Source organism: Akebia trifoliata, chromosome 15 (assembly GCF_017979445.1).
Source record: "Akebia trifoliata isolate Shusen 1 chromosome 15, ASM1797944v1, whole genome shotgun sequence".
Taxonomy (NCBI): Eukaryota; Viridiplantae; Streptophyta; class Magnoliopsida; order Ranunculales; family Lardizabalaceae; genus Akebia; species Akebia trifoliata.
This window is the reverse complement of record NC_141389.1, coordinates 16164697-16186429: the sequence shown is the minus strand read 5'-3', so window position 1 is coordinate 16186429 and position 21733 is coordinate 16164697. Positions and strand designations below refer to the sequence as shown.

Below are 21733 nucleotides of genomic sequence, written 5' to 3'. Positions count from 1 at the left end.
TGATATTCTTATCATATATTTATGTTTATATTATTTTATTATGAGATGAGAGATATTTTATTACCATTTTATTAATAATTAGAATATTTTTTATTTTATTCTTTTTGTTTACTTATTTAAAAATCTGTATTATTTATAATATAATATTTTTTTAGTCATTCATATTAGATCTATTAATTTGAATGTAAATTTATTATTAAGTAATTTTTCCATTACTCACCTTATCAACAAAACATTACAGATGTCTCAACTATCTAGATACACGTTCTTAATGGGAAATATTATACAAAGGGATCGCAAGATCGAGGATGCTGAATACTATTTCTATTTTGAATTTCCTTATATATGTTAGCATCTTGTGTGTTATGTCTTTTTGTATGTATATGTCTAGAGAGTGGGAGTTAATATTTATGATGTAAATAATTGTCGATCAATGTGTGGTATGTAATTGATGTATATAACACTTTAGGATTGTACTTATAGATATGTTTTCTAATATAATACATATATATATATTTGATATGACATAATAGTTGACATGCAGTTGGATATCTGGATTTTGATTACATATGTATGTTTATATAGGTGAATATTTTTCTTAAGTTCAATTTTTAGGGTAAATTCTATTGAAATTATTTGGAAGACATTCACATCATATTTAAGATTTGAAAATTTTTGTTTTTTTGTTTTTCTCTCCACTCTCAAGATTTAAGAAAATCTAGATCCTAAATCAAGGGTGTAATAACATGGTATCTAAGCACAACATTAGGTCCAAATGGGATATCCTTACGCTCAGTTATAGGAGTCTAGACACAAAATTTTCCATATTGGGAGTTAAGACCAATTGTATAGAGTATAGATAAAATGATAAGAAAGCTATCAAGTGATATTGCTTATGTTTTTGCTTCGAGAAAATTGAAATCTCATGTGAAAAATTACCTGATTCATGGTCTAGAATTAGCATAACTTGTTTTTGTTCTACAAACATGAAGACATTATTTATATGGAGAGATATTTGAAGTATCTCTGATAATAAGAGCTTTAAATATTTATTCTTTCAAAAGAAATTGAATATGAGACAAAGGCATTGGATAGAATATTTGAAGGATTATGATTTTTCACTATATTACAATCTTGGTAAAACAAAAGTAATGGCCGATGTTTTTAGTTGTAAGAAATGAGTTCTTGTTCATTTAATGATTTAAGAATAAGAAATATTGACAATTGTTACAAATTTTATTTTTGATAGTCTAGGCACTTAAAATGAGTCAAGCAATTATCTAACAAACATGAAACTACATTCCACATTGAAACAAAAGGTTAAAGACTCTTAGAATATATATACAGATGCGAGCGAATATTAACAAAGAATCGATAATATAGAAGATAAAGATTGCAAGATAGATTCAAAGGATTATATTGAATTTAGAACAAAATGTGGGTTACGACAAATAAAGAATTGATGACAGAAATACTTGATGAAGCCCATAAATTAAAGTATTTGATGTTGAGAAAATATGAATCGGATTCGTCACATATGATTGGCTAACTGTCTTTACAATTAGAAAATATATTTTAGGTGAAGAGGGGCCAGTTCAGATATTTGACTGAATAGAGAAAATGTTGAGATCATGAGTGTGAACACGTGATTTATTCAATTTTGAATATATCATCCACTTTGGGAGATGTTAGAGTCGCCACCATTCATATTTGAAATGGGTGTGAATGATCACCCGGGTTGCATTTTTTTGAAAAATCATGTTTTTTAACATTTGATGACTCTCGTATGGATATGACTCATTTAGTCCAACTTTTGATTCAAGGTAAAGGGGTCCATTTTATAGAGTAGGGAAGGTGTTAAGCATCCTACTCCATCCACCACTAGTGGTAACCTCAAACTCGGTCCATCTTGAAAATAAAAATAAAATAAGAAAAAGAATAAAAAAATCAGATATGTGCCCTCAAGTATGAGGGGCTTTGATGTTGGTTCAACCTATTGAGGGTACACTTATTGAAAAAAGGGACTCTTTGATGGTTCAAACCATGGTGGTGTGTGTGAAGGTGTGTAGAAAGGGATAAGTAGGAGAAGGGAATTGAAAGGGGTGTTCTTTTGTCCAAATCCACCTTGCTCCTATTATTGACTTTCTTTGTCTTTTCTTGATGAATCCCTTTGGCCTTATTGGATTTTCTTGATAAGAAGTTGAGAGTTGAAGTTGAAAGTAATGGAGGTAAGTTGAGAGTTGAGAGTTTGAGAGTTGAGAGTAGTAAAGTGAGTAGAAAATTTTTTTTTAGAGAGTATTTTTTTCAAATTTTCATTAGGTAGTGAGAGTTGAGAATGAGAGGGGGTTTTATAGAGTTTGGGATTTGTTTTTAAGGGTAAAATTGGGTGAAATGAGAAGGAATAGTATAATAGTGTGGGGTTTAAGAGAAAGGTAGGGGTAAATTAGAAGTGTTTGGAGGGTATTTGTGTAAGTAGGTTAAATGGGTTGTTTTATAACCCAAATGGGTTGGATCTTTCAACCCATTTGGGTTGAGTGTTAGGTGAATGATAATAAATGGTTATGATGGGGTATAAGAGAGTGATGGATGGGTTGAGTGTTTAGGGAGTAGTGTTTGGATTTGAGAGAATGGGTGGTGTGAGAGGGTGGTTGATGATATTTTGAGAGGGTGTGAGAGATGATGCCATGTGTTAAAATGGGTGAAAATGAAGGGTTGAGATGAATTGATGGGAGAGTATGAGTGTTTAATTTGAGAGGAGGGGTATGGGTTTAGACTGTAGATGTGGATTTTGTAGGGAATGATGAGGGTAGATTAGGGGGGAGGTATAGGTTAGGGGTGTAGGTAGATGATGTTTAGAGAAAAGGTGATGAGATAGGTTGGGGATGAGGGAGGTGAGTTGGGGTGGTGACATGTGTCTCACCTTAATGATTGTGGTGATTGGTTGTGATGTTGGGTTGGGTTGAGAATTGGGCTTGGGTAATGAGTTGGGCTTGGGTAGGTATAGGATTGGATTGGGCTTAGGTTGTGAGTTGAATATGAATGGATTTGAGTTGAATGGACTTGAGTAATGAATAGAATAAAGGTGAGGGGTTGAATAAAAATGGGTTTAGACTTATGTTGGATTGAGTTGAAGAATGTAGAAGGGTGGTGAGGAATTGGGGTCCATGGGCCACGTGGGAAGCCTTATGCCATTTATTGAAAGAAATAGAGGGCTTTTGGAGGTATGGGATTTGAGGGCCCAATTTGTTTTTTATTATCTTTTTGGGCATTTTGTGTCGAGGGCCCGATCAAATTTAGGTGTCTACAATGAGTAATTCCCTTGGTTAAAGTTTCATAGAGATATCACAACATTGAAGAAGCAACTTGGAAGAAAAAATCAGATATGTAGACTCAATATCTAGAATTGCTTCAAAATTAAGGTATGTATTTAAATTTGGAGGACAAAATTTATGTAAGGAGGGGAGGTTGTAATGCCATGAAAATTTATTGTGTATATTGAAGAATAAAGTCAATTATGTTGACCTTACTTCCTATTAAGTTAAAAAAATTAAAAATAAATCGTAACATTGTCAGTCTAAAAATAAGGATTTGGTAGAAGAAAATTTTGGCAAATGAAATATATAATTCAGGGAATCTTACCATAATTATGATTGGAAAATTAGAACACTTAGTTAAAATAGATTAAAAAAAAACTCAAAACTTTATAAAACAATGAATGAATGATAATGAAAATGAATAATGATAATGAATTGTTCCATGAGATTTTAATGTTTCAACATAATTGGATGCATCTATAATGTTCAAGATGCTAAAACCTGTAATATACAAGGTATTCCAACAAATGGCCAACACCGTCGAAAACACTTCAAAGTGAAAAATGTGTTTAAAAAATGAACACATTCTTATTTTCTAACACAGTTAAGTATATTTGCAATGTACAAGATGCTACCATATGTGATAAACAATGTGTTCCTTTGAATGGCCAACGCCATCATCAGTGTTTTCAAAAATGTACGTTTTGGAAAGATTAAAATTCCAAGGCACCCACTGAAATATTTACCAAATTTGTTTGAAATATGTTGTAGTTTGATTGAATGTTGTGCAAAATGCAATGTGAAATATAGTTATAGATTGCTTAATGAAAGATTTATGTGATGATTGTTGTTGCTCTCAACACCTACAATCTTGAAGACATGCATTTGCAATATGACAACGAACTATCTTGTGAGGCTTGTGTTTAAGAGAATCAATCTCGAGAAGAAGATAATGACGAAGTGCTACCAACTCCATCATGTTTAAAGGATGAAATATCATCAATAACAAAAATCATAGTCAAGTTAAATTTGTGAAAAGAAGGAGATAATATAATAACTTATATCACTTTTCTTTGAGCAATGATGAAAAAGAAGGCTTAGTGAATGTGTTGTGTGAATATGTAGACATTTTCTTTTGGAATTAAGATAAAATGCCTGGTATCCCGTTGGATATTGCAATGCACAAGTTAGCAATTTATCCTCACTTCAAACTAGTTAAACAAGCTCATCGAAAGTTCAAGTATCAATTGGAGATACAAATTTGACAAGAAGTTGAGAAATTGATCAAAGTTGGTTTCATCCGAGAGGAATAGTATTCAAAGTAGTTAGCAAATATTGTTCTGGTAATAATAAAAGAAGCATAGACAAATCAGAGTTTGTGTTGATTTCCACGATTTGAGTAAGTTTGTCCGAAAGATGAATTTCCTTTGTCCAATATATAGATATTATGATTAATAACACCTTAAAGTATCAAATATTCAATTTTATGGATGATATATAGTGATTACAATCAAATAAAGATGGCTCCAAAAATGTACAAAAGACGTCTTTTATAACTCCCATGGGAGTATATTATTATATCATGATGCCCTTCAGATTAAAGAAGGGTGGAGGCACATACCAACGGGCATGACAAAGATTTTTGGTAACATGTTACACAATGAAGTTGAAGATTATGTTGATGATATCATAGTCTGGTCCAATACTCGCCCAAATCACATAAAAACCCTAAAACAAGTATTGGAGAGATGCTATGAAAAGTTTTTGAAGATAAATCCACTAAAATGTGTTTTTAGATGACGACCGGAAATTTTTTGGGGTTCATGGTTAAATACAAGAGAATAAAAATTGATCCAACGAAACTCAAAGCAACTAAAGAGATGCCTCCACCAGTTTTTGTTAAATAAGTAAGTAAAACATTTCCTTGGTAAAATCTTTTCCATCCACTGTTTTATTCCTAACCTATTTGAGAAAGCTTTGTTCATAATGCATTTACTGAAAAGGATGCACTGTTTGTATGGAATGATTATTTATTCTCTTGGTATTTTTGTTTGGCTATCCATCTCTAATAAAATCTCAATTTTTAATATATATCAAAATAATTCTCTTTTTTTTTGTGGGTTTATTGTATGTTTGTTACCAGCTATATATAATCTATCTTGTTGGTCAATAGGAAATAGAAGCAATCTATGTGAAGCTTCGTGCTTATCAAGTAATGTTCTACAACTTCATGCATTTATACTCTCAAGTATATTTTATTTTAGCTCACCATTCCTCAATGTAAGATTCTAATTTTGTATTTATATTAGGCATACATGTAGGGCAATGACTTATATTCATGGTACCATTGGATCGTGTCATTGAGACATCAAACCCAAAATCTTTTAGTTTGGTATGTTAAGTACATTTCTGTGCTTTAGTAATTATATATATTATAGGATATCTATGTGTGCGTGTGCGCACCTCTATTGCTTTATGGGGCCTATAATCTGCTTTTGTGAGAATGATCCCAAGCTAAACAGTACTAATTATAAGTTATTTGAAAACTAACTACAGGGTTTTCCTCAACAAAGAACATATTCCCTGATGATAGACAAGTTTTATTATATAGAAATATAAATATTGGCGTGGAAACACTAATCAATAAGATATATTTATTTTATTTGTTAAATCAATCACAAAAAATGGTATAGACAATGAGAGTTTAACCAAAGTTTTAATAAGATTGGGTAGCACCACCTTAAAATAGGAATTAGAATATCAGAATGAGGTACACATTAACCCTTCAACTTCCCACCTATCCTCCTTTTATAATCAATCACAATCACATACATCCGTTGGTAGTTAACACTGAAACTCATCTTTCCATGACCATTTTTTAAGGAATTAAATTTTTTTTTTCTTGAAAATGTTTTCTCTTCCGGACCATTAAAGAGTTAAAAGACATCCCCTTTGGTTTTCAAACTGATTAACATACCTCTTGACTTTTGCCTTCCATGAGATACCAACAAAATGACCAAAATAACCTTCATTTTTTCTCATATTCGACTTTCGCAAATCAAATTTGTGTGGGTCGTGTTAAGATTGCCACCCCTAACCCATGAAAAAACAAATAATTTTCTGGGAAAATGTGATTTGCATGTGGCTAATTATGCATTTTTACTGGCAAATCATTTCCTTAAAAAATACTTTTCCTATCTTCTGGGAAAATGTCGTGTTAAGATTGCCACCCCTAGGTCCGACAACCCATGAAAAACAAATAATTTTCTGGGAAAATGTGATTTGCATGTGGCTAATTATGCATTTTTACTGGAAAATCATTTCATTAAAAATACTTTCCTATCTTCTCAGGAAAAAAATTCTCCAGCCCAACCTTTTGGAAAATGAAAAATCCTAATATTGCCCCTTCAGTCTTGGACCACTAGCTAGGGTTGTCAATGTATTAAATACAAACCAATAAGATATTATCCTCTCATTCTTACTTCTATCCCTAAGACTAAAAACTTTCTTTTTCAACATTTTCTAGGGGTAGTGAAACAGCCGTAACCTTTTTTTTACTTAATAAATCTATTTCCTCACGACCATTTAAAAAAAAAAAAAATTTAATTTTCCCAAGAAAAAGTTCTCTCTAACATATACACCCTGAAGAAACAATATAGTATATTTAATAAAATAATTGAATCTAGGAAATTAACATTAACCCAAAGTGTAGCAGCATATATCTATAATCAACTAAACAAAAAATAAATGAAGGAAGGAAGATGGTACACGTGAGATTCTGCAGAAGATTCACTAGATCAAGAAAAATGTAAGTGTCAGAAACGCAAATATTACCAATGAAGGCCTACCAGAAGATGAGGAAGCGATCTGAATTATGAAATTACAATTCCCCTGTGAGGCATTCTGCGATGTCAGCATGCCCAACCCTTGGAAATTACAGCTCAAATGTCCTTGGTTCTGAGCTTGGAAATACATATTAAATGCATAAGAAGCATTCCCTTGAGCATCCAAGTTATTACATGATGACCCGTATCCAAGTGCGGTGCAATCAGCAAAGGTGCAAGCGTAATTAACGTTATCTCCAAGTTTGCTTATATCCTTAGCATTCGGATTGAACACACACCACTGCTGAGGCAAATATTCCACATTTGTTGCTGCCACAAGCAGATTGTTCTGCCCTTGGCCTGAGAGGTCCATTGGGTACTTAGGTTGCCCATCATACCTAAAGATCCCCCAATGTCGCTCAAAATCCCCCGGTGCAATGCTCTTGGCATCCTCATCGATCAGCCCAAACAAGTAAACTTCTATATTCCCCGGTCTCAGTGGAGTGCCTTGATTGGACATGAGTCTTTTTAATAACCCATTATAAAATCTCTCAGCATAAAGCAAATTAGCATTCTTGTCTCCGTCTGTGGGCCAACCCACCTCTCCAATCAAGATGGGCATGTCTCCAAACCCCGCTCCTTTCAGAGCCCAAACCAATGTATCGAAGTTGGCATCGAAGACGTTGGTGTACGAAATCCCATTGTCAATAACAGGTTTGCTTGCCCCATCGAAGAAAGCAAAGTCCAAAGGGAAGTCATCGTTGGCATAAAGGCTTAGGAAGGGGTAGATGTTCACCGTGAAAGGAGCATTGTTCTTGTTAAGGAACTGAACGATCTCAAGCATTTGTCCACCGATGTCCGTCCGAAACCGTCCAGCAGATGGGACGGGATTGTCGTCGGGTGAGTTGTAAACATCAGCATTTAGGGGTACAGTGGCCTTTATGGTTTCACCGACCCCAGCCTCGTTGAGTGCATTCTGGATGTTTTGAAGAGCTGGGAAGGTAACATTCAAGAAAGAATTGTTGTAGGATGACAAGAAAGGTTCGTTCCCAACTGCTACATATCTGTCACAAACCCAACAAAAGATATCGAATAACTCAATAATAAACTTTAAAATTGGTACTTCAAATTTTGAAGTGGGAAACAGTTATGCATCTTCAATTAGCATTTACTAATGTTTCTGACATCCTAGACTCTTAGGGTTATAAAATATCGTATTTTGTTCTTTTTGTTGGTATCTTCCTCGAACACTTTTCTTGCCTTTCACGAGTACAACACATGTCTATCACTGCCTGGTTAAAGAACTCAAAAATTATTTGATACTATCCACATTCACTAGTCACCATCATCACAAAGCTTTATTACAAACATTGAAGTAACACATCAAGAGCAAGATTTGAGGTTAATGGAAATATTAATAGACGTTAGATTTATCCAAAACTTTGGTTTAATTTCAAAAAAATTTCCATGTTGGAGCTACAATAAACTCAATACCTGATTTATTGTATATTTCATCTTTTTTTCCAATATATACAAACCACTTTTTTTTTTAATTTCTACATGGAGGTTCTATCTTCTTAATTTTTATTTTTTTTATAAGTAGGGTTGTTTCTACATACTTCTGACTTCTATAACTGAAACCTGCATGAACTTTTTGCAATGTTTGGTTTTTTGGTATCACTCTGTCTAAGATCTTATTTCATGTTTTGTTGCCTACACTATGATTACAAAGATAGTATTCCTTTTAAGTTCTTTTAAAAATAATAGATGATAGTCTTCCATAATTGTATTGGAATGCATCTTTCCATGTGGATGGAAATACTCAATCAAATCAAATCAAATTTTCCAACAGATTATGCACTCTTCAAATAACTAATCAGTAAATGGCAGGACTAAGGCTTACAGTACCTAGTCATCAACCTCCCAGGGTTTAATATAAACAATCTTCTAAGAAATGTTAAAATTAAAGTGTAAAAACAAAACATAATATAGAAATAGAGAAGAGATAACATAAAAAAGAGAAGATATTGACAACCGAGTGCGTTCATATTACTGATTTGGTCAAATCCCTGATTTTTAGAGATTTGTGTTTATTTGCCAAATCAGCTAACCCTACTAGCATTCCCTGACCATCTGAGTTACGTTGCCCTTCGGTTAATGACTGACTTGATCGAGTCAAGATCACTCAGTCATGTATGACCGATCATGGTTGAATGATCGGATCATGTATGTTGCTAGGATACCTAGCAGATACGCACCCCCATCTGCTATCTTGCTGTTTTTATCCTCCACATAGACCTATTGTAACTAAGAACTCATTCGTGTCTTCTCTATTTTCCTCCATTTCAAGTCTCCCTTCTTTCCTAATAAGGAAAGGATTTTGATTCATTAGGAAATGATTATGGAAAAGATCTTGATTAGATATACTCCTCATCAAGTTCTATTACCATAAGGGATAAAGACCAATAAGGATCAAAGGAAATTCATGGGTATTTCTCTATAAAAAGGGGATTAAAGACAATCAAATTTACGTCTTCCTCTTTCTAATACTGAAATTTTGCCAATTTTACTACTTGACTTGGGTGTCGGAGAGGATGTATTGCAAGCACACCTAGGAGTACAAATCTCAAAGACACAATCAACAATCAAGAGGTGCAACAACAAATTGCATCCACAGTCTACGTCAGGTATCAACTTTGACTTTGTATTTGTTTGCTCTAATTATAGATGAAGTAATAACTAATATTCAAGAACATATACCTCAATGTATGTTATTTGCAGATGATGAAGTATTTTTAATTGAAACTAGAGATTGAATCAACAAAAAACTAGAATTATAAAGAGAAATGGCCCCACCCCATTTCATTATCTTGAATCCACTATACATAAAAATGAAGAGAATGAGGAAGACGTTTCCATAGAATTAGATTTGGATGGTTAACATGGAAGTGCACTTCTAGAGTGTTCATCGACAAATGCACATCAATCAAATTAAAAAGAAAATTTCATAATCTAGTAGTAAGACTGACTACGCTTTATGGAGCTAAATGTTGGGCAATCAAAAGCATCATGTTATTAAATTTAGTGTAGCAAAGATGAGAATGTTGAGATGGATGAGTGGAAAATATAAAATCGGAAAGGAACACATTCAAGAAAATGGCAGAATAGACAATAAAGTAACAAAAAGTCAACTAAGATGGTTTGGTCATGTTCAAAGAAGGCCGATTTATAGGACCAAATAAATAAATATTCAAGGTGAAGGTCCTAAAAGAGCAATAGAAAGATCCAAAAGAATGTGGATGAATATAATGAAAGCAAATATGAATTCACTTTCAATAACAGAAGACTTTACTTTGGAAAAAGGGGAATAAAGAAACATGCTTGTTTAGGTAACCCAAATCTTTGGTGTATAAGTTCAACTTTGAAATTGTAAGCATTGTTCTTTGTTCTAGCAAAAAATATCCTCTAGCTAGATATTTTCTTTTGATTCACAAATAAATAAGGGTAATACCATTAGAGATTAGTTATTCTATTGTGTTGTCCGCATAACATATATGAGTTTGCCATTTATGAATTGTTCCTTATTCTAGCTATCGCAAACTTGGCATTCACAACAAATAAAACTAGCTGGCATCATGGTAATATGGTGTACCAATTCCTACGAAATTCTATAGAATTACATTCTCCAACATCAAGTTCCCACTTGACACATCCACCATGAACAGAGGAAATTCAAACAAATATAATTTAAAATTTCGAATTACAAAGAAAAAATTGAAAATAAAAGAGTAGATGCCCATGAAATTTCCAACAACCCTTTAGAATTCTAAAAGTAAAAGAGTTAGCACTAATACCAATCAATCAATGGGTGCAACAAAGCAATCATTCACTAAAAAAGTCCTAAATGCCAGAAAGAAATCTGTGTTGCATACATTTAATAGCAAAACACGTTACCTGGTTACATATAAATAAAGAGCAGCAAAAGCTGATCTTCTATATGATATATATTAAGAATCTCAATTAAACAAATATGATGAAGGACATTATATAATACAAAACAGAGAAAAATAACATCTATCTATCATGTAATAGGAAGAAACTAATTCCAAAATCTAAATCAAAATAATTAAAAATGGCCTAGATCAAAAGAATAGCTATAAAACTAATAAGAATTCAACAAGAAGAAGAAGCAAAATTAGAAATCTCACTTGATGTTTACACCTCTATTGAAATTATATCGAGTGACATTTCGGCTGACCCATTTCTTAGCCCTATCGTAGTCGTTCATCGCGGTAAGTTGATCGTTAGGTATCGCAACCATGACTTCAATCCCGCTTCCAGCCAAAGCACTCATAGTAAACTGATCAGCATCAAAGAGCTTCACTTTCTGAATCCCATTGTCCTTTAACATCTGAACAACAACCTTAGGGGGCAATCTATGAGTTGCCATTGTTCCCCAGTTCACCCCAAGACCTTCAACATTAATATTAATATAACCCAACAAAATCCCAACTAAAAATAAAAACCAGATCCTCTCCATTAAGCCCCACCACAAGTGGGTGCTGCAAAATCAGATTTTTCAAAGATGGATTTACTTTTGAAACTGAGAAAACGGTATTGGCAGGTGGGTTCGGGCTGATTTTCCTAAAATCCAGCAAATTTTTTCTCCAACAAAAAACAAAAACTGAGAATGTTGAGAAAACTGTGTAATGTAGAGAGACAGAGAGAGAGAGAGAGAAGAAAAAAAAAAAAAAACTTAATGAGAAAAACAATGCAAAAGCTTATTTGGGAGAAGATTCGTTAATATTAATCCAAGAACCCCAGACAGGGAAATCGATTCCGAGAGATTGGGCTCTAAAGAATAAAAATGGAAGATATGAAGAACACAGGATACAGAGTAAACCCTACAAAACCACCACCAAAAAACAGTTTTAAAATCGGATTTTTGGATTTGGATTTTCAAATAAATTGAATGAAAACAAAATTTTCAGTCGAATAATGATAAAGAAGAGGAAAATAATGGATTAAAAAACGACTATTTTAGACAAAACCACCGATAACAACGGTGTGAAAATAGAATTTTGGGAAGGTGTGATCGTCACGGCTGTAAGATTCAAATAGCCTTTTGAAACGATTGGGAATTCTAAAAACAGAGGAAAAAAGGTGTGGGATCTTTTTCTCAGCAAAAAAAGCTTCTTTTCAGTTACCTTTTTTTTACTTTAAATTCAATCTCCTTTACTTTTATGGTTTCGAAGTTCGAGAGGGAGGGAGGAATGGTCGATCTCTACTTGTGACGTGGCGTACGTGGCACAAATCTAGTAGCTCACGTTGTTGTCCCATTACCCAATGAAGGCCATGAGCGTATTTTGCTCATTTGATAATTGAGGGCAATTACGTCATTTAAGTTAACGGATCCGCTATTTTTGAAAATGTTTCGGTCACCGACAATATAGCCGTTAGACGTGTTGCAAAAAAAATAATTATTCCTTTTTCATCTTGTTGGTCCCACGTAGAGCCTGGATAAAAGGTCCTCCTTTTAAGAAATACTTGTTTTGAAGTATTTTTAGAAGGGAAAATGTTGAAATGACAAAAAAAAAAAAAATTTACTGCAATTCTCACAAGTTTGATGTGGGATTATACATAACCATAGATGTGTTTTCTCGTGATACGAGTAAAAATCATTTACGATTATTTATAGATGTCCATGTCAGAATTGTGAGAATCATAGTAAATCCTGTGTCACCCTAGCACGACTCAGAAAGGAAAGTCACGATCGGAGCAGTGTCCCGTTGTCGATGGCTACAGACAATGCTAAGTGGCACATTTTGATTTGATTTTGAGCTCATGGGACTGACAATTTTGATTGGATCTGAATCACGTGGTGTTGCCTGTCATATAGAAAAGATCTAAGTTCTAATATCGTGTCCACTTCCCATGTCTTTGTGTTGCCATTCAATTAGAGTTTAAACATCTAGGGCACCTAACCAAGCTGCAACCCAATATGCATATTCTTCAATCCAAACGTAACACATAGGCAGATATTATTCCTATGCACCCTCCTCGGTAAAAGACACATGGCATTTTGAATTTATTTTATGCCCTTACAATTCCACTAGAATTTGAAATGATAGTGTGGATTTTTCATATGGCATCAGAGAGTGACTCATGGCGCATTGAAAACACAATTGGGTAATTCCAAACTTCGACACTCGAGTGCCGACTATATAGAAAAAGCATCAGAGATACCGAACACAAGAAGAATCCAAACTATTAAATCTCCTTAATCAGGTCGGAAGATGGAAAGTCGAATGATTGAGAAACTCGGATGCATGGGAAGATTGACTCTAGAATTTGGAAAGAGATAGATTGGAACATAGAGGGGGGATTTAATCACAATAATACCAAGAGCTCGCGAAGATAAGGGAAGATCCCTATTTGGAAGGGATGAACTAAGGGACATCCCTAATAAAAGGGAAGTACTAAAATAGTTAAAAAGGGGAGTTTAGGAATGAAATCTTGGAAGAATTACACTATGTTTGTTCTAATGTCTTGACTTGGTGTAGACACCCCAATTTCGCACTTACCTGATTAATCAACTCGTCCACCTGATCGCGATGATTCCCAATGATGGATGATTATTCCAATGTTTTATTTGTTACTAAATATATTTCAGAAATTCGGATGAGATATCTCAAACTAACGAAACTATAGAAATTATACTACGCTAAAAAAAATATAACCCCAAAAACATAGAAATCATCATTTCACAAACAAAAAGAAGCTTTATGTTAAAAATCACTAAAAAAAACTAAATTACCAAACTACCCCTAAAATCAAAACATCCTTAGAGCCCCCCTTATGCTTAGGGAAACTCATTCGAATACATAAAACAATAAAATGAAATCAAATAAACCATTTCGCCAATTTTTACTAAATTCGACAAAATTACGAAAATGCCCCTCATAAGGGTTGACAATCATTTCACGCCAAAAAATTTTATAATAACACAAAGCACCGATTCCATTGAATTCCTTACGGAAAATTGATTCTAAAACATCCCGAAACATCGAAAACTGACTTGAAACGCAAAAGTTCTCTTCGGGGACAATACGATTATTTTTTAATTTTAAAAATTTTTAATTTCGAAATTAATAAATAAAATATTAATTAACGTAAAATAAAATCTTAATAAAATAATTTAAAAATCTAAACCAAGTCAATCTCATAAGACTTAAGTCAAAACCTTAATTAAAACTCTAACTAAGTCAATCTCATAAGACTTAAGTCAAAACCCTAATTAAAATCCTAACCAAGTCAATCTCGTAAGACTTAAGTCAAAATACTAATTAAAACCCTAAAGGAACCAAGTCAATCTCATAAGACTTAAGTCAAAACCCTAATTAAAATCATAATCTAAAAAAACCAAGTCAATCTCATAAGACTAAAGTCAAAACTTTAATTAAAATCCTAAAAGAAACTTATTCAAACACTAACTCCACCCAAAAAATTTTATAAATAGAGAACTTCCACAACCCAATTTCGTAGGTCAAAAAAAACCCTAGAAAAATTAGGTCAAAAAATCTTGATTTTGAAACCCTAACCCCTTACCTATTATCCAAACCCTAACGTTTATAAAAAAGACTCTCAAAACTCCCCAAAAATCACTTAGAAACCCATCACAATACTAGGAAAAACTTAGATCTAAGGAGAAGATACTTCGTTTTGGAGATCCGAAGCAGATCCGGTGATAGAACAAAGCAAGAAGAATTTATACGAGAAGTTGTTCTACCATATCTGAGGGAACAAGTCGTTGCGATCGTCACAGGTATAATCTCCTTGTCTTTTTTATTTATTTAAGGTCTTCAGTAATGTAATATTCTTGGGAAGTAGTATAGACTGACGTTTGTTGGGCGGGGTTGGTGCCTAAAACCTTCCAACCCCGTAACGTGATCCCTGGAGTTAGTATCTTTTGTAGATTAGTTGTTTTATTCGTTTTGAGTCAATGCTCGATTCCTAGACCATAATAACTAGGTGGCGACTCCCAAACCTCAAAATCAAAAGCGGATCCGCATAACCTATAGATCGAGGGTGCTTTCACTTTGACATCGAAAAGTTGTTGTTGTAGGCACACCTAGGTGCATAGGAGGAGAAAATCAATCATTCAAAAGGAATCTTGAAGTAGTGCTAGTTTTGCATCTACAATTTGGCATCGTCCATGAGATACATTATAAGGAGAAAGGATTATAATGATGAAGACAAGACAGAATGGAGATAGGGAAGTAGAGAATCCTCAACAAGACCAGCAACCCGTCCAACAGGACCCGTTGCAAGTAATACATCTCTTGTTAACAAAGATGATGGTAGAGATGCTACAATGACTTGAGCGACAAAACGATGAACTTTTGGCCATAAGAAAGGAGAATGAGAAACTCAAGCAGAGGCTAAGCGAAGAACTAAAATTGGAAGAGATCTAGAGGTTGGGGAAGGTAGACAAAGACATCCACAACCTAAGGTGGAATGAACCAACACCAAGAGGACTGTTAATTCGGCTGACGTGTGGGAGCACAGGAAGGAAGCTCTAAAGCTTAAAATACCATAACAAGGGAAAAAGTTGAGGAATTGTAAATAAAAAGAGATAATGAGAACACTTGTGGAAAGGTTTCCAGATGTGATTCAAGGACTCGGGGGATCATCATTCTCGTCTATGATAATAGTAGCTGGCCGCCCCGAGTATTTGATCAACTGAAGATCGAAACATTCAATGGAAAAAAGGATCCATCGGAACATTTGCTCTATTATTGTAACCAAATGGTGTTGTACTAGGGGATGATTCATTACTCTTCAAGTTTTTTTTCCTTCAATATTGAGGCATGGAGTTGTGTCCTAGTTTTAAAGGTTACATGCAGGTTCTATCATGAGTTTTGTTGGATTAGAAGAGGCCTTTGTCGAGCAGTTCGTGTACAATCGAAAATGGAAGGTCAAAGTAAACACATTTTTCTACTTAAGTCAAGAAGAAGGGGAAGTATCTGATCTTTCATAGCTCAGTTTTCAACAAAAAATGTTGGCCATGAAAATCTAGATGAGGCAACTGCTTGCACAACGTACATGACGACGGTGATCTTGGGGACTCGATTGCATGAAACTTTGATTAATTTTGACCCATCATGGATCGAAGACCTCCACATTGAAGTGAAAATGTATATTCTGGTGAAGGATTCGATGAAAAATAGGGGACAAATGGCGTGAACTACTACTGTCAACACCATAGATCCTAAACTTTAGAAGAAGTTTAAGCGATCGTGGGATAAGAAGGTTGAGAGGAAGCGACGTCGAGATTCAAATGGTCAATCTAGTTAGAGGACCAAGTGAGTTTGCACACTTTTGAACAAGAAGATGTATGAAATTCTAAGGCACATACGTGATGATCTGAGTTTTGTATAGCTACCCAAAAATTACCAAGGAAAGTTAGGGAAACCTTATTATGAATATCATGAGGCAAAAGATCACTCGACGAACGATTGTTACAGGTTGTGGCACATCATCCAAGATATGATAGAGGAGGGAAAGTTTCAAAGGTTTATTTTTGCAACTGCCAAACAGAGATAGGTTAGAGAAAGCATCGGTACAAAGAATGAATGCCTCATTCCTCGCCGCCAAGAACAATAGGAATGAAGGGTAGTGCACACAATCATCAGGGAGTATAACGCTGGAAGGCAGACATGGAACATGGCAAGAATGATGGTCAAGAAGATTTGACATGAGGTCAAGGTGTATCAGGTTTCAATGAGGGTGAGCGTTGCAAGGGTACCAAAGTCAATCAAGGGGATAAAGCAACAGTGTTAACCCAGGACGACCTCTAAAAAGTCGTTATACCACATTACGACACCCTAGTAGTGACACTAACGATTGGGAATGTAAACTTAAGGAGGATCCTAGTGGATGTTGGGAGCACGGTCAACATTCTTTTCTTAAAGGCTGCAAAGGAAATGGGGGTAATAGAGAGCCTCGAACTAGCGTAGGCAACCGTGTTCGAATTCAACGGATTTCTTACCATCTTAGTCATACAGATAACACTACCAGTCATTGTAGGGACCAAGGTAGTCATGGCAAGGTTCATTGTAATAAAAGCAAACCCTACTCACAATGCAATATTGAAAAGAATATGGAAACACGGGATAAGGGCAGTCCCATCAACATACTAACTCACAATGCAATATTGAAAAGAATATGGAAACACAGGATAAGGGTAGTCCCATCAACATACTATCAAATTGTATGGTTTTCGAATAGGGAAGGGCCAATAGAGATTAGGAGAAACCAGAAGATGTCATAAAGATGCTTCACGACAACACTAAAGGCAGGAAGGGGATCTGAGGCAATACAAAGAAGGAAGAGGGAGGACGATCCCTTAGAAAGACCTTAGCAATATAAATTATGGAGGGAGTGCAGTTAGCTTGAGTGGCAGCAATCGAAAGGGTGGAAGAGGTGGACCTTGGGGAAGATGGACTATGAACAACCAATATCGGGACCTCTCTATCTAGAGAGGAGTTAATGTAAAGTATTCATTGACAAATGGATGGTTATTCGAGGATATGATTAGTGTCTCAAAACACTGATTTATCCGCATTTTTCCTAGGTATTTATCTCTATTTCCATATTTATTTCATTAGATTAGGTAAATAATTCTGTTAAGTCTCAATTTTTCATATTACATGCTCTACCATGCTAATTAGCCTTAGTTGTACAAAATTAATGCATTTATCAGAAGATTGATTGCATATGTTCATCGTACAGGTCAAATATCAAATCATTAAGATGGACTACCAAATCAATCAATTAAGTATGCATTACAATCTAAAAGACCAATAAAAAAATCATGCAAAATTGAAAATCTAGATATTACTAAATCAATATGACGTAGTAAATTGAATGGAGCATCTTAAAATTTCTCTAGTGTGCTCTGCACGTGATACTATACGGAAGAGTGATGACGAATATTTTTGGGACCTTCTACAGCACCTAATATCTATAAATAGATTATGTTCCCAATTAAGAAAAAGTTTTTGGCCCTTATCCATTCTCTCTTCTCCCCCCTAATGCCCTTGGTATTTTCTTTGTAATTTTTCATTTTTAGATAGGTTTTATTTATATAATTTCTCAAAAAAGGAGATAGTGTACATTGGTTACTATATGAATACAAGTATTGGTATCATGAATTCTCATTATATCTTTGCAATGATTGTAAGTTAGACTTCCTCCATTAGTGATAGGAGGAAGCCTAGGAGTAAGCTTTCTGTATGTATTTGTGTTATTTATCTTTTCATGTTCTTTATAGTTATAGGGTTCTCTTTAAGGTTTTATCTAACTCTAATGGATCAAAGTTTTAAATGAATCTCTACACTCTTATGCTTAATATAGATGTTATATGGTTATATAAGATTAAGATAAAATATGCTTAATCTAGATAATTGGTAGTAGGGACTTCACACATTAGTGAGTGAAAAAGTTTTAACTATTGTCTTATTCAAGTTTCATGTTATATCTTCCAACCTAAGGAGTTCACACCAAGCCCTTGAACTTGAGTGAAAAGAATGATAGACTTAGATGTGGTTTTATTTTTTAATCCTAGGTCACTCTAATCACTAATGACTTTCTTCTCTTATTTCTTAGTATAATCTCTATCTCTATTACTTTATTTTCTAGCAACATTTACTCTTCCTTTTATTTCACAAAATACAAAAATAGATTTTAAAATTATAACTTAGATTAACTTCATTTTTCTTAGCTTGGTAACAACCCCCATTTTCTCTTGGATTCGATCTCCTTACTTGCCCCACAAGTTAAGGATAGTATAAATATATTAATTTCTGATAAGATGACGGTAGTATCAGAATTTTAGCACTGCTGCCGGAGAAATGTGTAGTTGTTTTAAGTTTAGTTGAAGTTATTTTTGTTATTTTTCTTCAATTTTTTTTTTGTTTCTATTGAAAAACTATTTTCAGATAATAAAAAAATGTCTTCATTACTACTAGGGAGATTATCCAAGATCTGTGAAACAATTTTGAACATAGATCCCGAGATTTCAATGTGACGTAGTCAATATTCATTTCACCACATTGAGTCTAGAAAATCCGAGTCTTCTGCTTTTAACGTACTTCTTAGTTTTGTTTCTAGATTGTAACAGTAGATTTAGTTTTTGTTTTTATTTTTCTATTCTATTCAGTTCTAAAACTCCATTTTCTTTTGTCGGTTGGAGAATTTTTGGACAAAAAGATCAAGGTCAATCTATTAGATCCAAGATTCATTCCATCTTGCTGTTTTCTATTTTTCTTACATTTTTAGTTATGTTTACTTTTCCATTTTAAATCAATTTGTATTATGAACTTTGTAAAAATTTAATTAGTTAATTAATTATCTAAGAAGGTTTAGATGGTAATAGATTAGGGAAGGATAACGGTTTGACGATATCGTCACGACTCTTAAGGTTTGCACACCAAAATCGGAGTTGGTGGCCAAAGTTAACTCAACCCATCTTTACCCCATCTAATACGGGAGGTAAATTCAATTCACCTACACTTCTCATTGATAGTGGGTTTACTTATTGCCTTTGTTAATTTTTTACTTTGTACATACTTGGATTAGTTAATTAAGTTAGTAAAGACCACCCGTCTCTTAGGAATGGCACCATAAGATAAGGATTGGAGGTCATTACCAATTCCTTTATCTAATTAGGACAATCAAATTCACTAGTCACCCAATCAAACTAATTAAAATCAAATTCACTCGTCAACCTGATCGTAATGATTCCCAATGATGGATGTTTATTCTATTATTTTATTTTGTTATCAGAAATGTTTCAGAAATTCGGATGAGTTATCTCGAACTGACAAAATCATAGAAACCACGCTACACTAGGAAATCATCATTTTTTAGACAAAAAGAAGCTTAACGATAAAAATCACTAAAAAATGATCAAATTACCAAAATACCCCTAACCTTAAAATATCCCTAGAGCCTACATTACGCTTAGGAAAACCCTTTCGAACACATAAAACAACAAATCGAAATCAAATAAATCATTTCACCAATTTTCATAGAATTTGATAAAATTATAAAAATGCCCCTCATAAAGTTCACGACCATTTCACACAAAAAATTTCATAAATGATAAAAACCAACATTCCCATTGAATTCTTTACGAAAAATTATTTCTAAAACATCCTAGAACATCAAAAACTGACTTAAAACGTGAAAAGTCCTCTTCAGGGGTAAAACGATAATTTCACAATTTTTATAATTAAAAATTTTGAAATTAATAAATAAAATATTAAATAATTAAAGTGAAACATTAATGAAATTAATTCAAAATTTTGAACTAAAAAATCGATCAATCAGGCTCTCAGGCAAAATTGTTGAGGGTTCGCAAGATATTTCTTTAAGGACCCCTCCATTTGGGGGTCCAAAGAATTAAAGATATAATAGAGGGGGGTTCTCCAAAAAATTAAAGTCAATCAAATAAGACTAAAGTCAAAATTAACGTCAATTAAGTAAGACTAAAGTCAAGATATTAAAGTCAATCAATAAAGACTAAAGTCAATCAAATAAGACCAAAAGTCAAAACCCTAATAGAGTTCTAATTAAATAATAACTCTATTTAATAGAGTTCTAACTAAAATATAACTCTACCTAAAACAATTCGAATTAAAATACAACTTTAACTAAAATAATTCTAACTAAAATACAACTTTAACTAAAAGAATTCTAATTAAACACTAATTCTATCTAAATCAACCCTTAAAAAAAATCTATAAATAGGGATCCTCACACCCTATTTTCGTATCAAATCATAAACCCCAAGAGAAGTAGGTCAAAAGGTCCCTCTAGCCTCCCATAAACTCTAGTTTTGAAGTCCCAACTCCTTACTTAACACGCATACTTCGATTTTAACTTGAAAAACACCTAGACGCCCTTAAAAAACACCTCAAAATCTATAAACAATCCGAAGAACCTAGATCTAAGGAAATGATACCTCGCCTTGGAGATCAGAAATCAGATCCGGAGATAGACCGAAGGAAGAAATTCTGTACAAGGAGTTACTCTATCAGATCTGAGAGAACGAGAACATTGTCTTCGAAAAGGTATAGATTTCTTAACTTTTTATTATTACTTAGGTTTTTTAGCGATATAGGTTATTTGGGAATTAGTAGAGACCGACGTTTGCCGGGCGGGGTTGGTGCCTAACACCTTCCAACCCCGTAACGTGATCCCCTGACCCTTTTTTTCTTTCATAGATTAGTAATATTTGCCTTTTTTTAGAGTTAGTTTGGTTCCTAGACCATAATAACTAGGTGGCGACTCCCAAACCTCAAGGGTCAAAAGCGGATCCGCGCACCCCGCGGATCGAGGGCGCTTTCAAGCATCTACAAAACATTCTTACTATTATTTCTTGGATGGTTATTCTGGGTACAACTAAATGTACATTACTCCCACCGATGAGGAGAAAACAACTTTTACCTCCCCCTTCAGAACTTTCACGTATTATCGCATGTCCTATGTGTTGTGCAATGCACCTGCTACTTTCCAACGGTGTATGAT

The 21733-nt window shown here is 33.9% G+C and overlaps 1 protein-coding gene across 1 annotated transcript; it reads right to left on the bottom strand.

Moving 5' to 3' along the window:
• Positions 1 to 6968: 6968 nt before the first annotated feature.
• On the bottom strand, positions 6969 to 12358 carry LOC147384435 (glucan endo-1,3-beta-glucosidase 8-like). The gene is made up of 2 exons (XM_086426505.1): positions 11347 to 12358; positions 6969 to 8202 (listed from the first exon to the last, which is right to left on the bottom strand). Exons 1-2 carry the CDS (start codon positions 11676 to 11678, stop codon positions 7107 to 7109), a joined length of 1428 nt encoding a protein of 475 aa, XP_086282631.1. The 5' UTR covers positions 11679 to 12358; the 3' UTR covers positions 6969 to 7106.
• Between the last annotated feature and the right edge of the window lie 9375 nt (positions 12359 to 21733).

What these genes read in the sequence shown, in the direction of transcription:
- LOC147384435 (XM_086426505.1), bottom strand. Translation starts at nt 11,678, where the DNA reads ATGGAGAGGATCTGGTTTTTATTTTTAGTTGGGATTTTGTTGGGTTAT. An exon ending in AATAGAGGTGTAAACATCAA is followed by an intron (nt 8,203 to 11,346) that starts GTGAGATTTCTA and finishes GGTTTGTGACAG; the next exon opens with ATATGTAGCAGTTGGGAACG.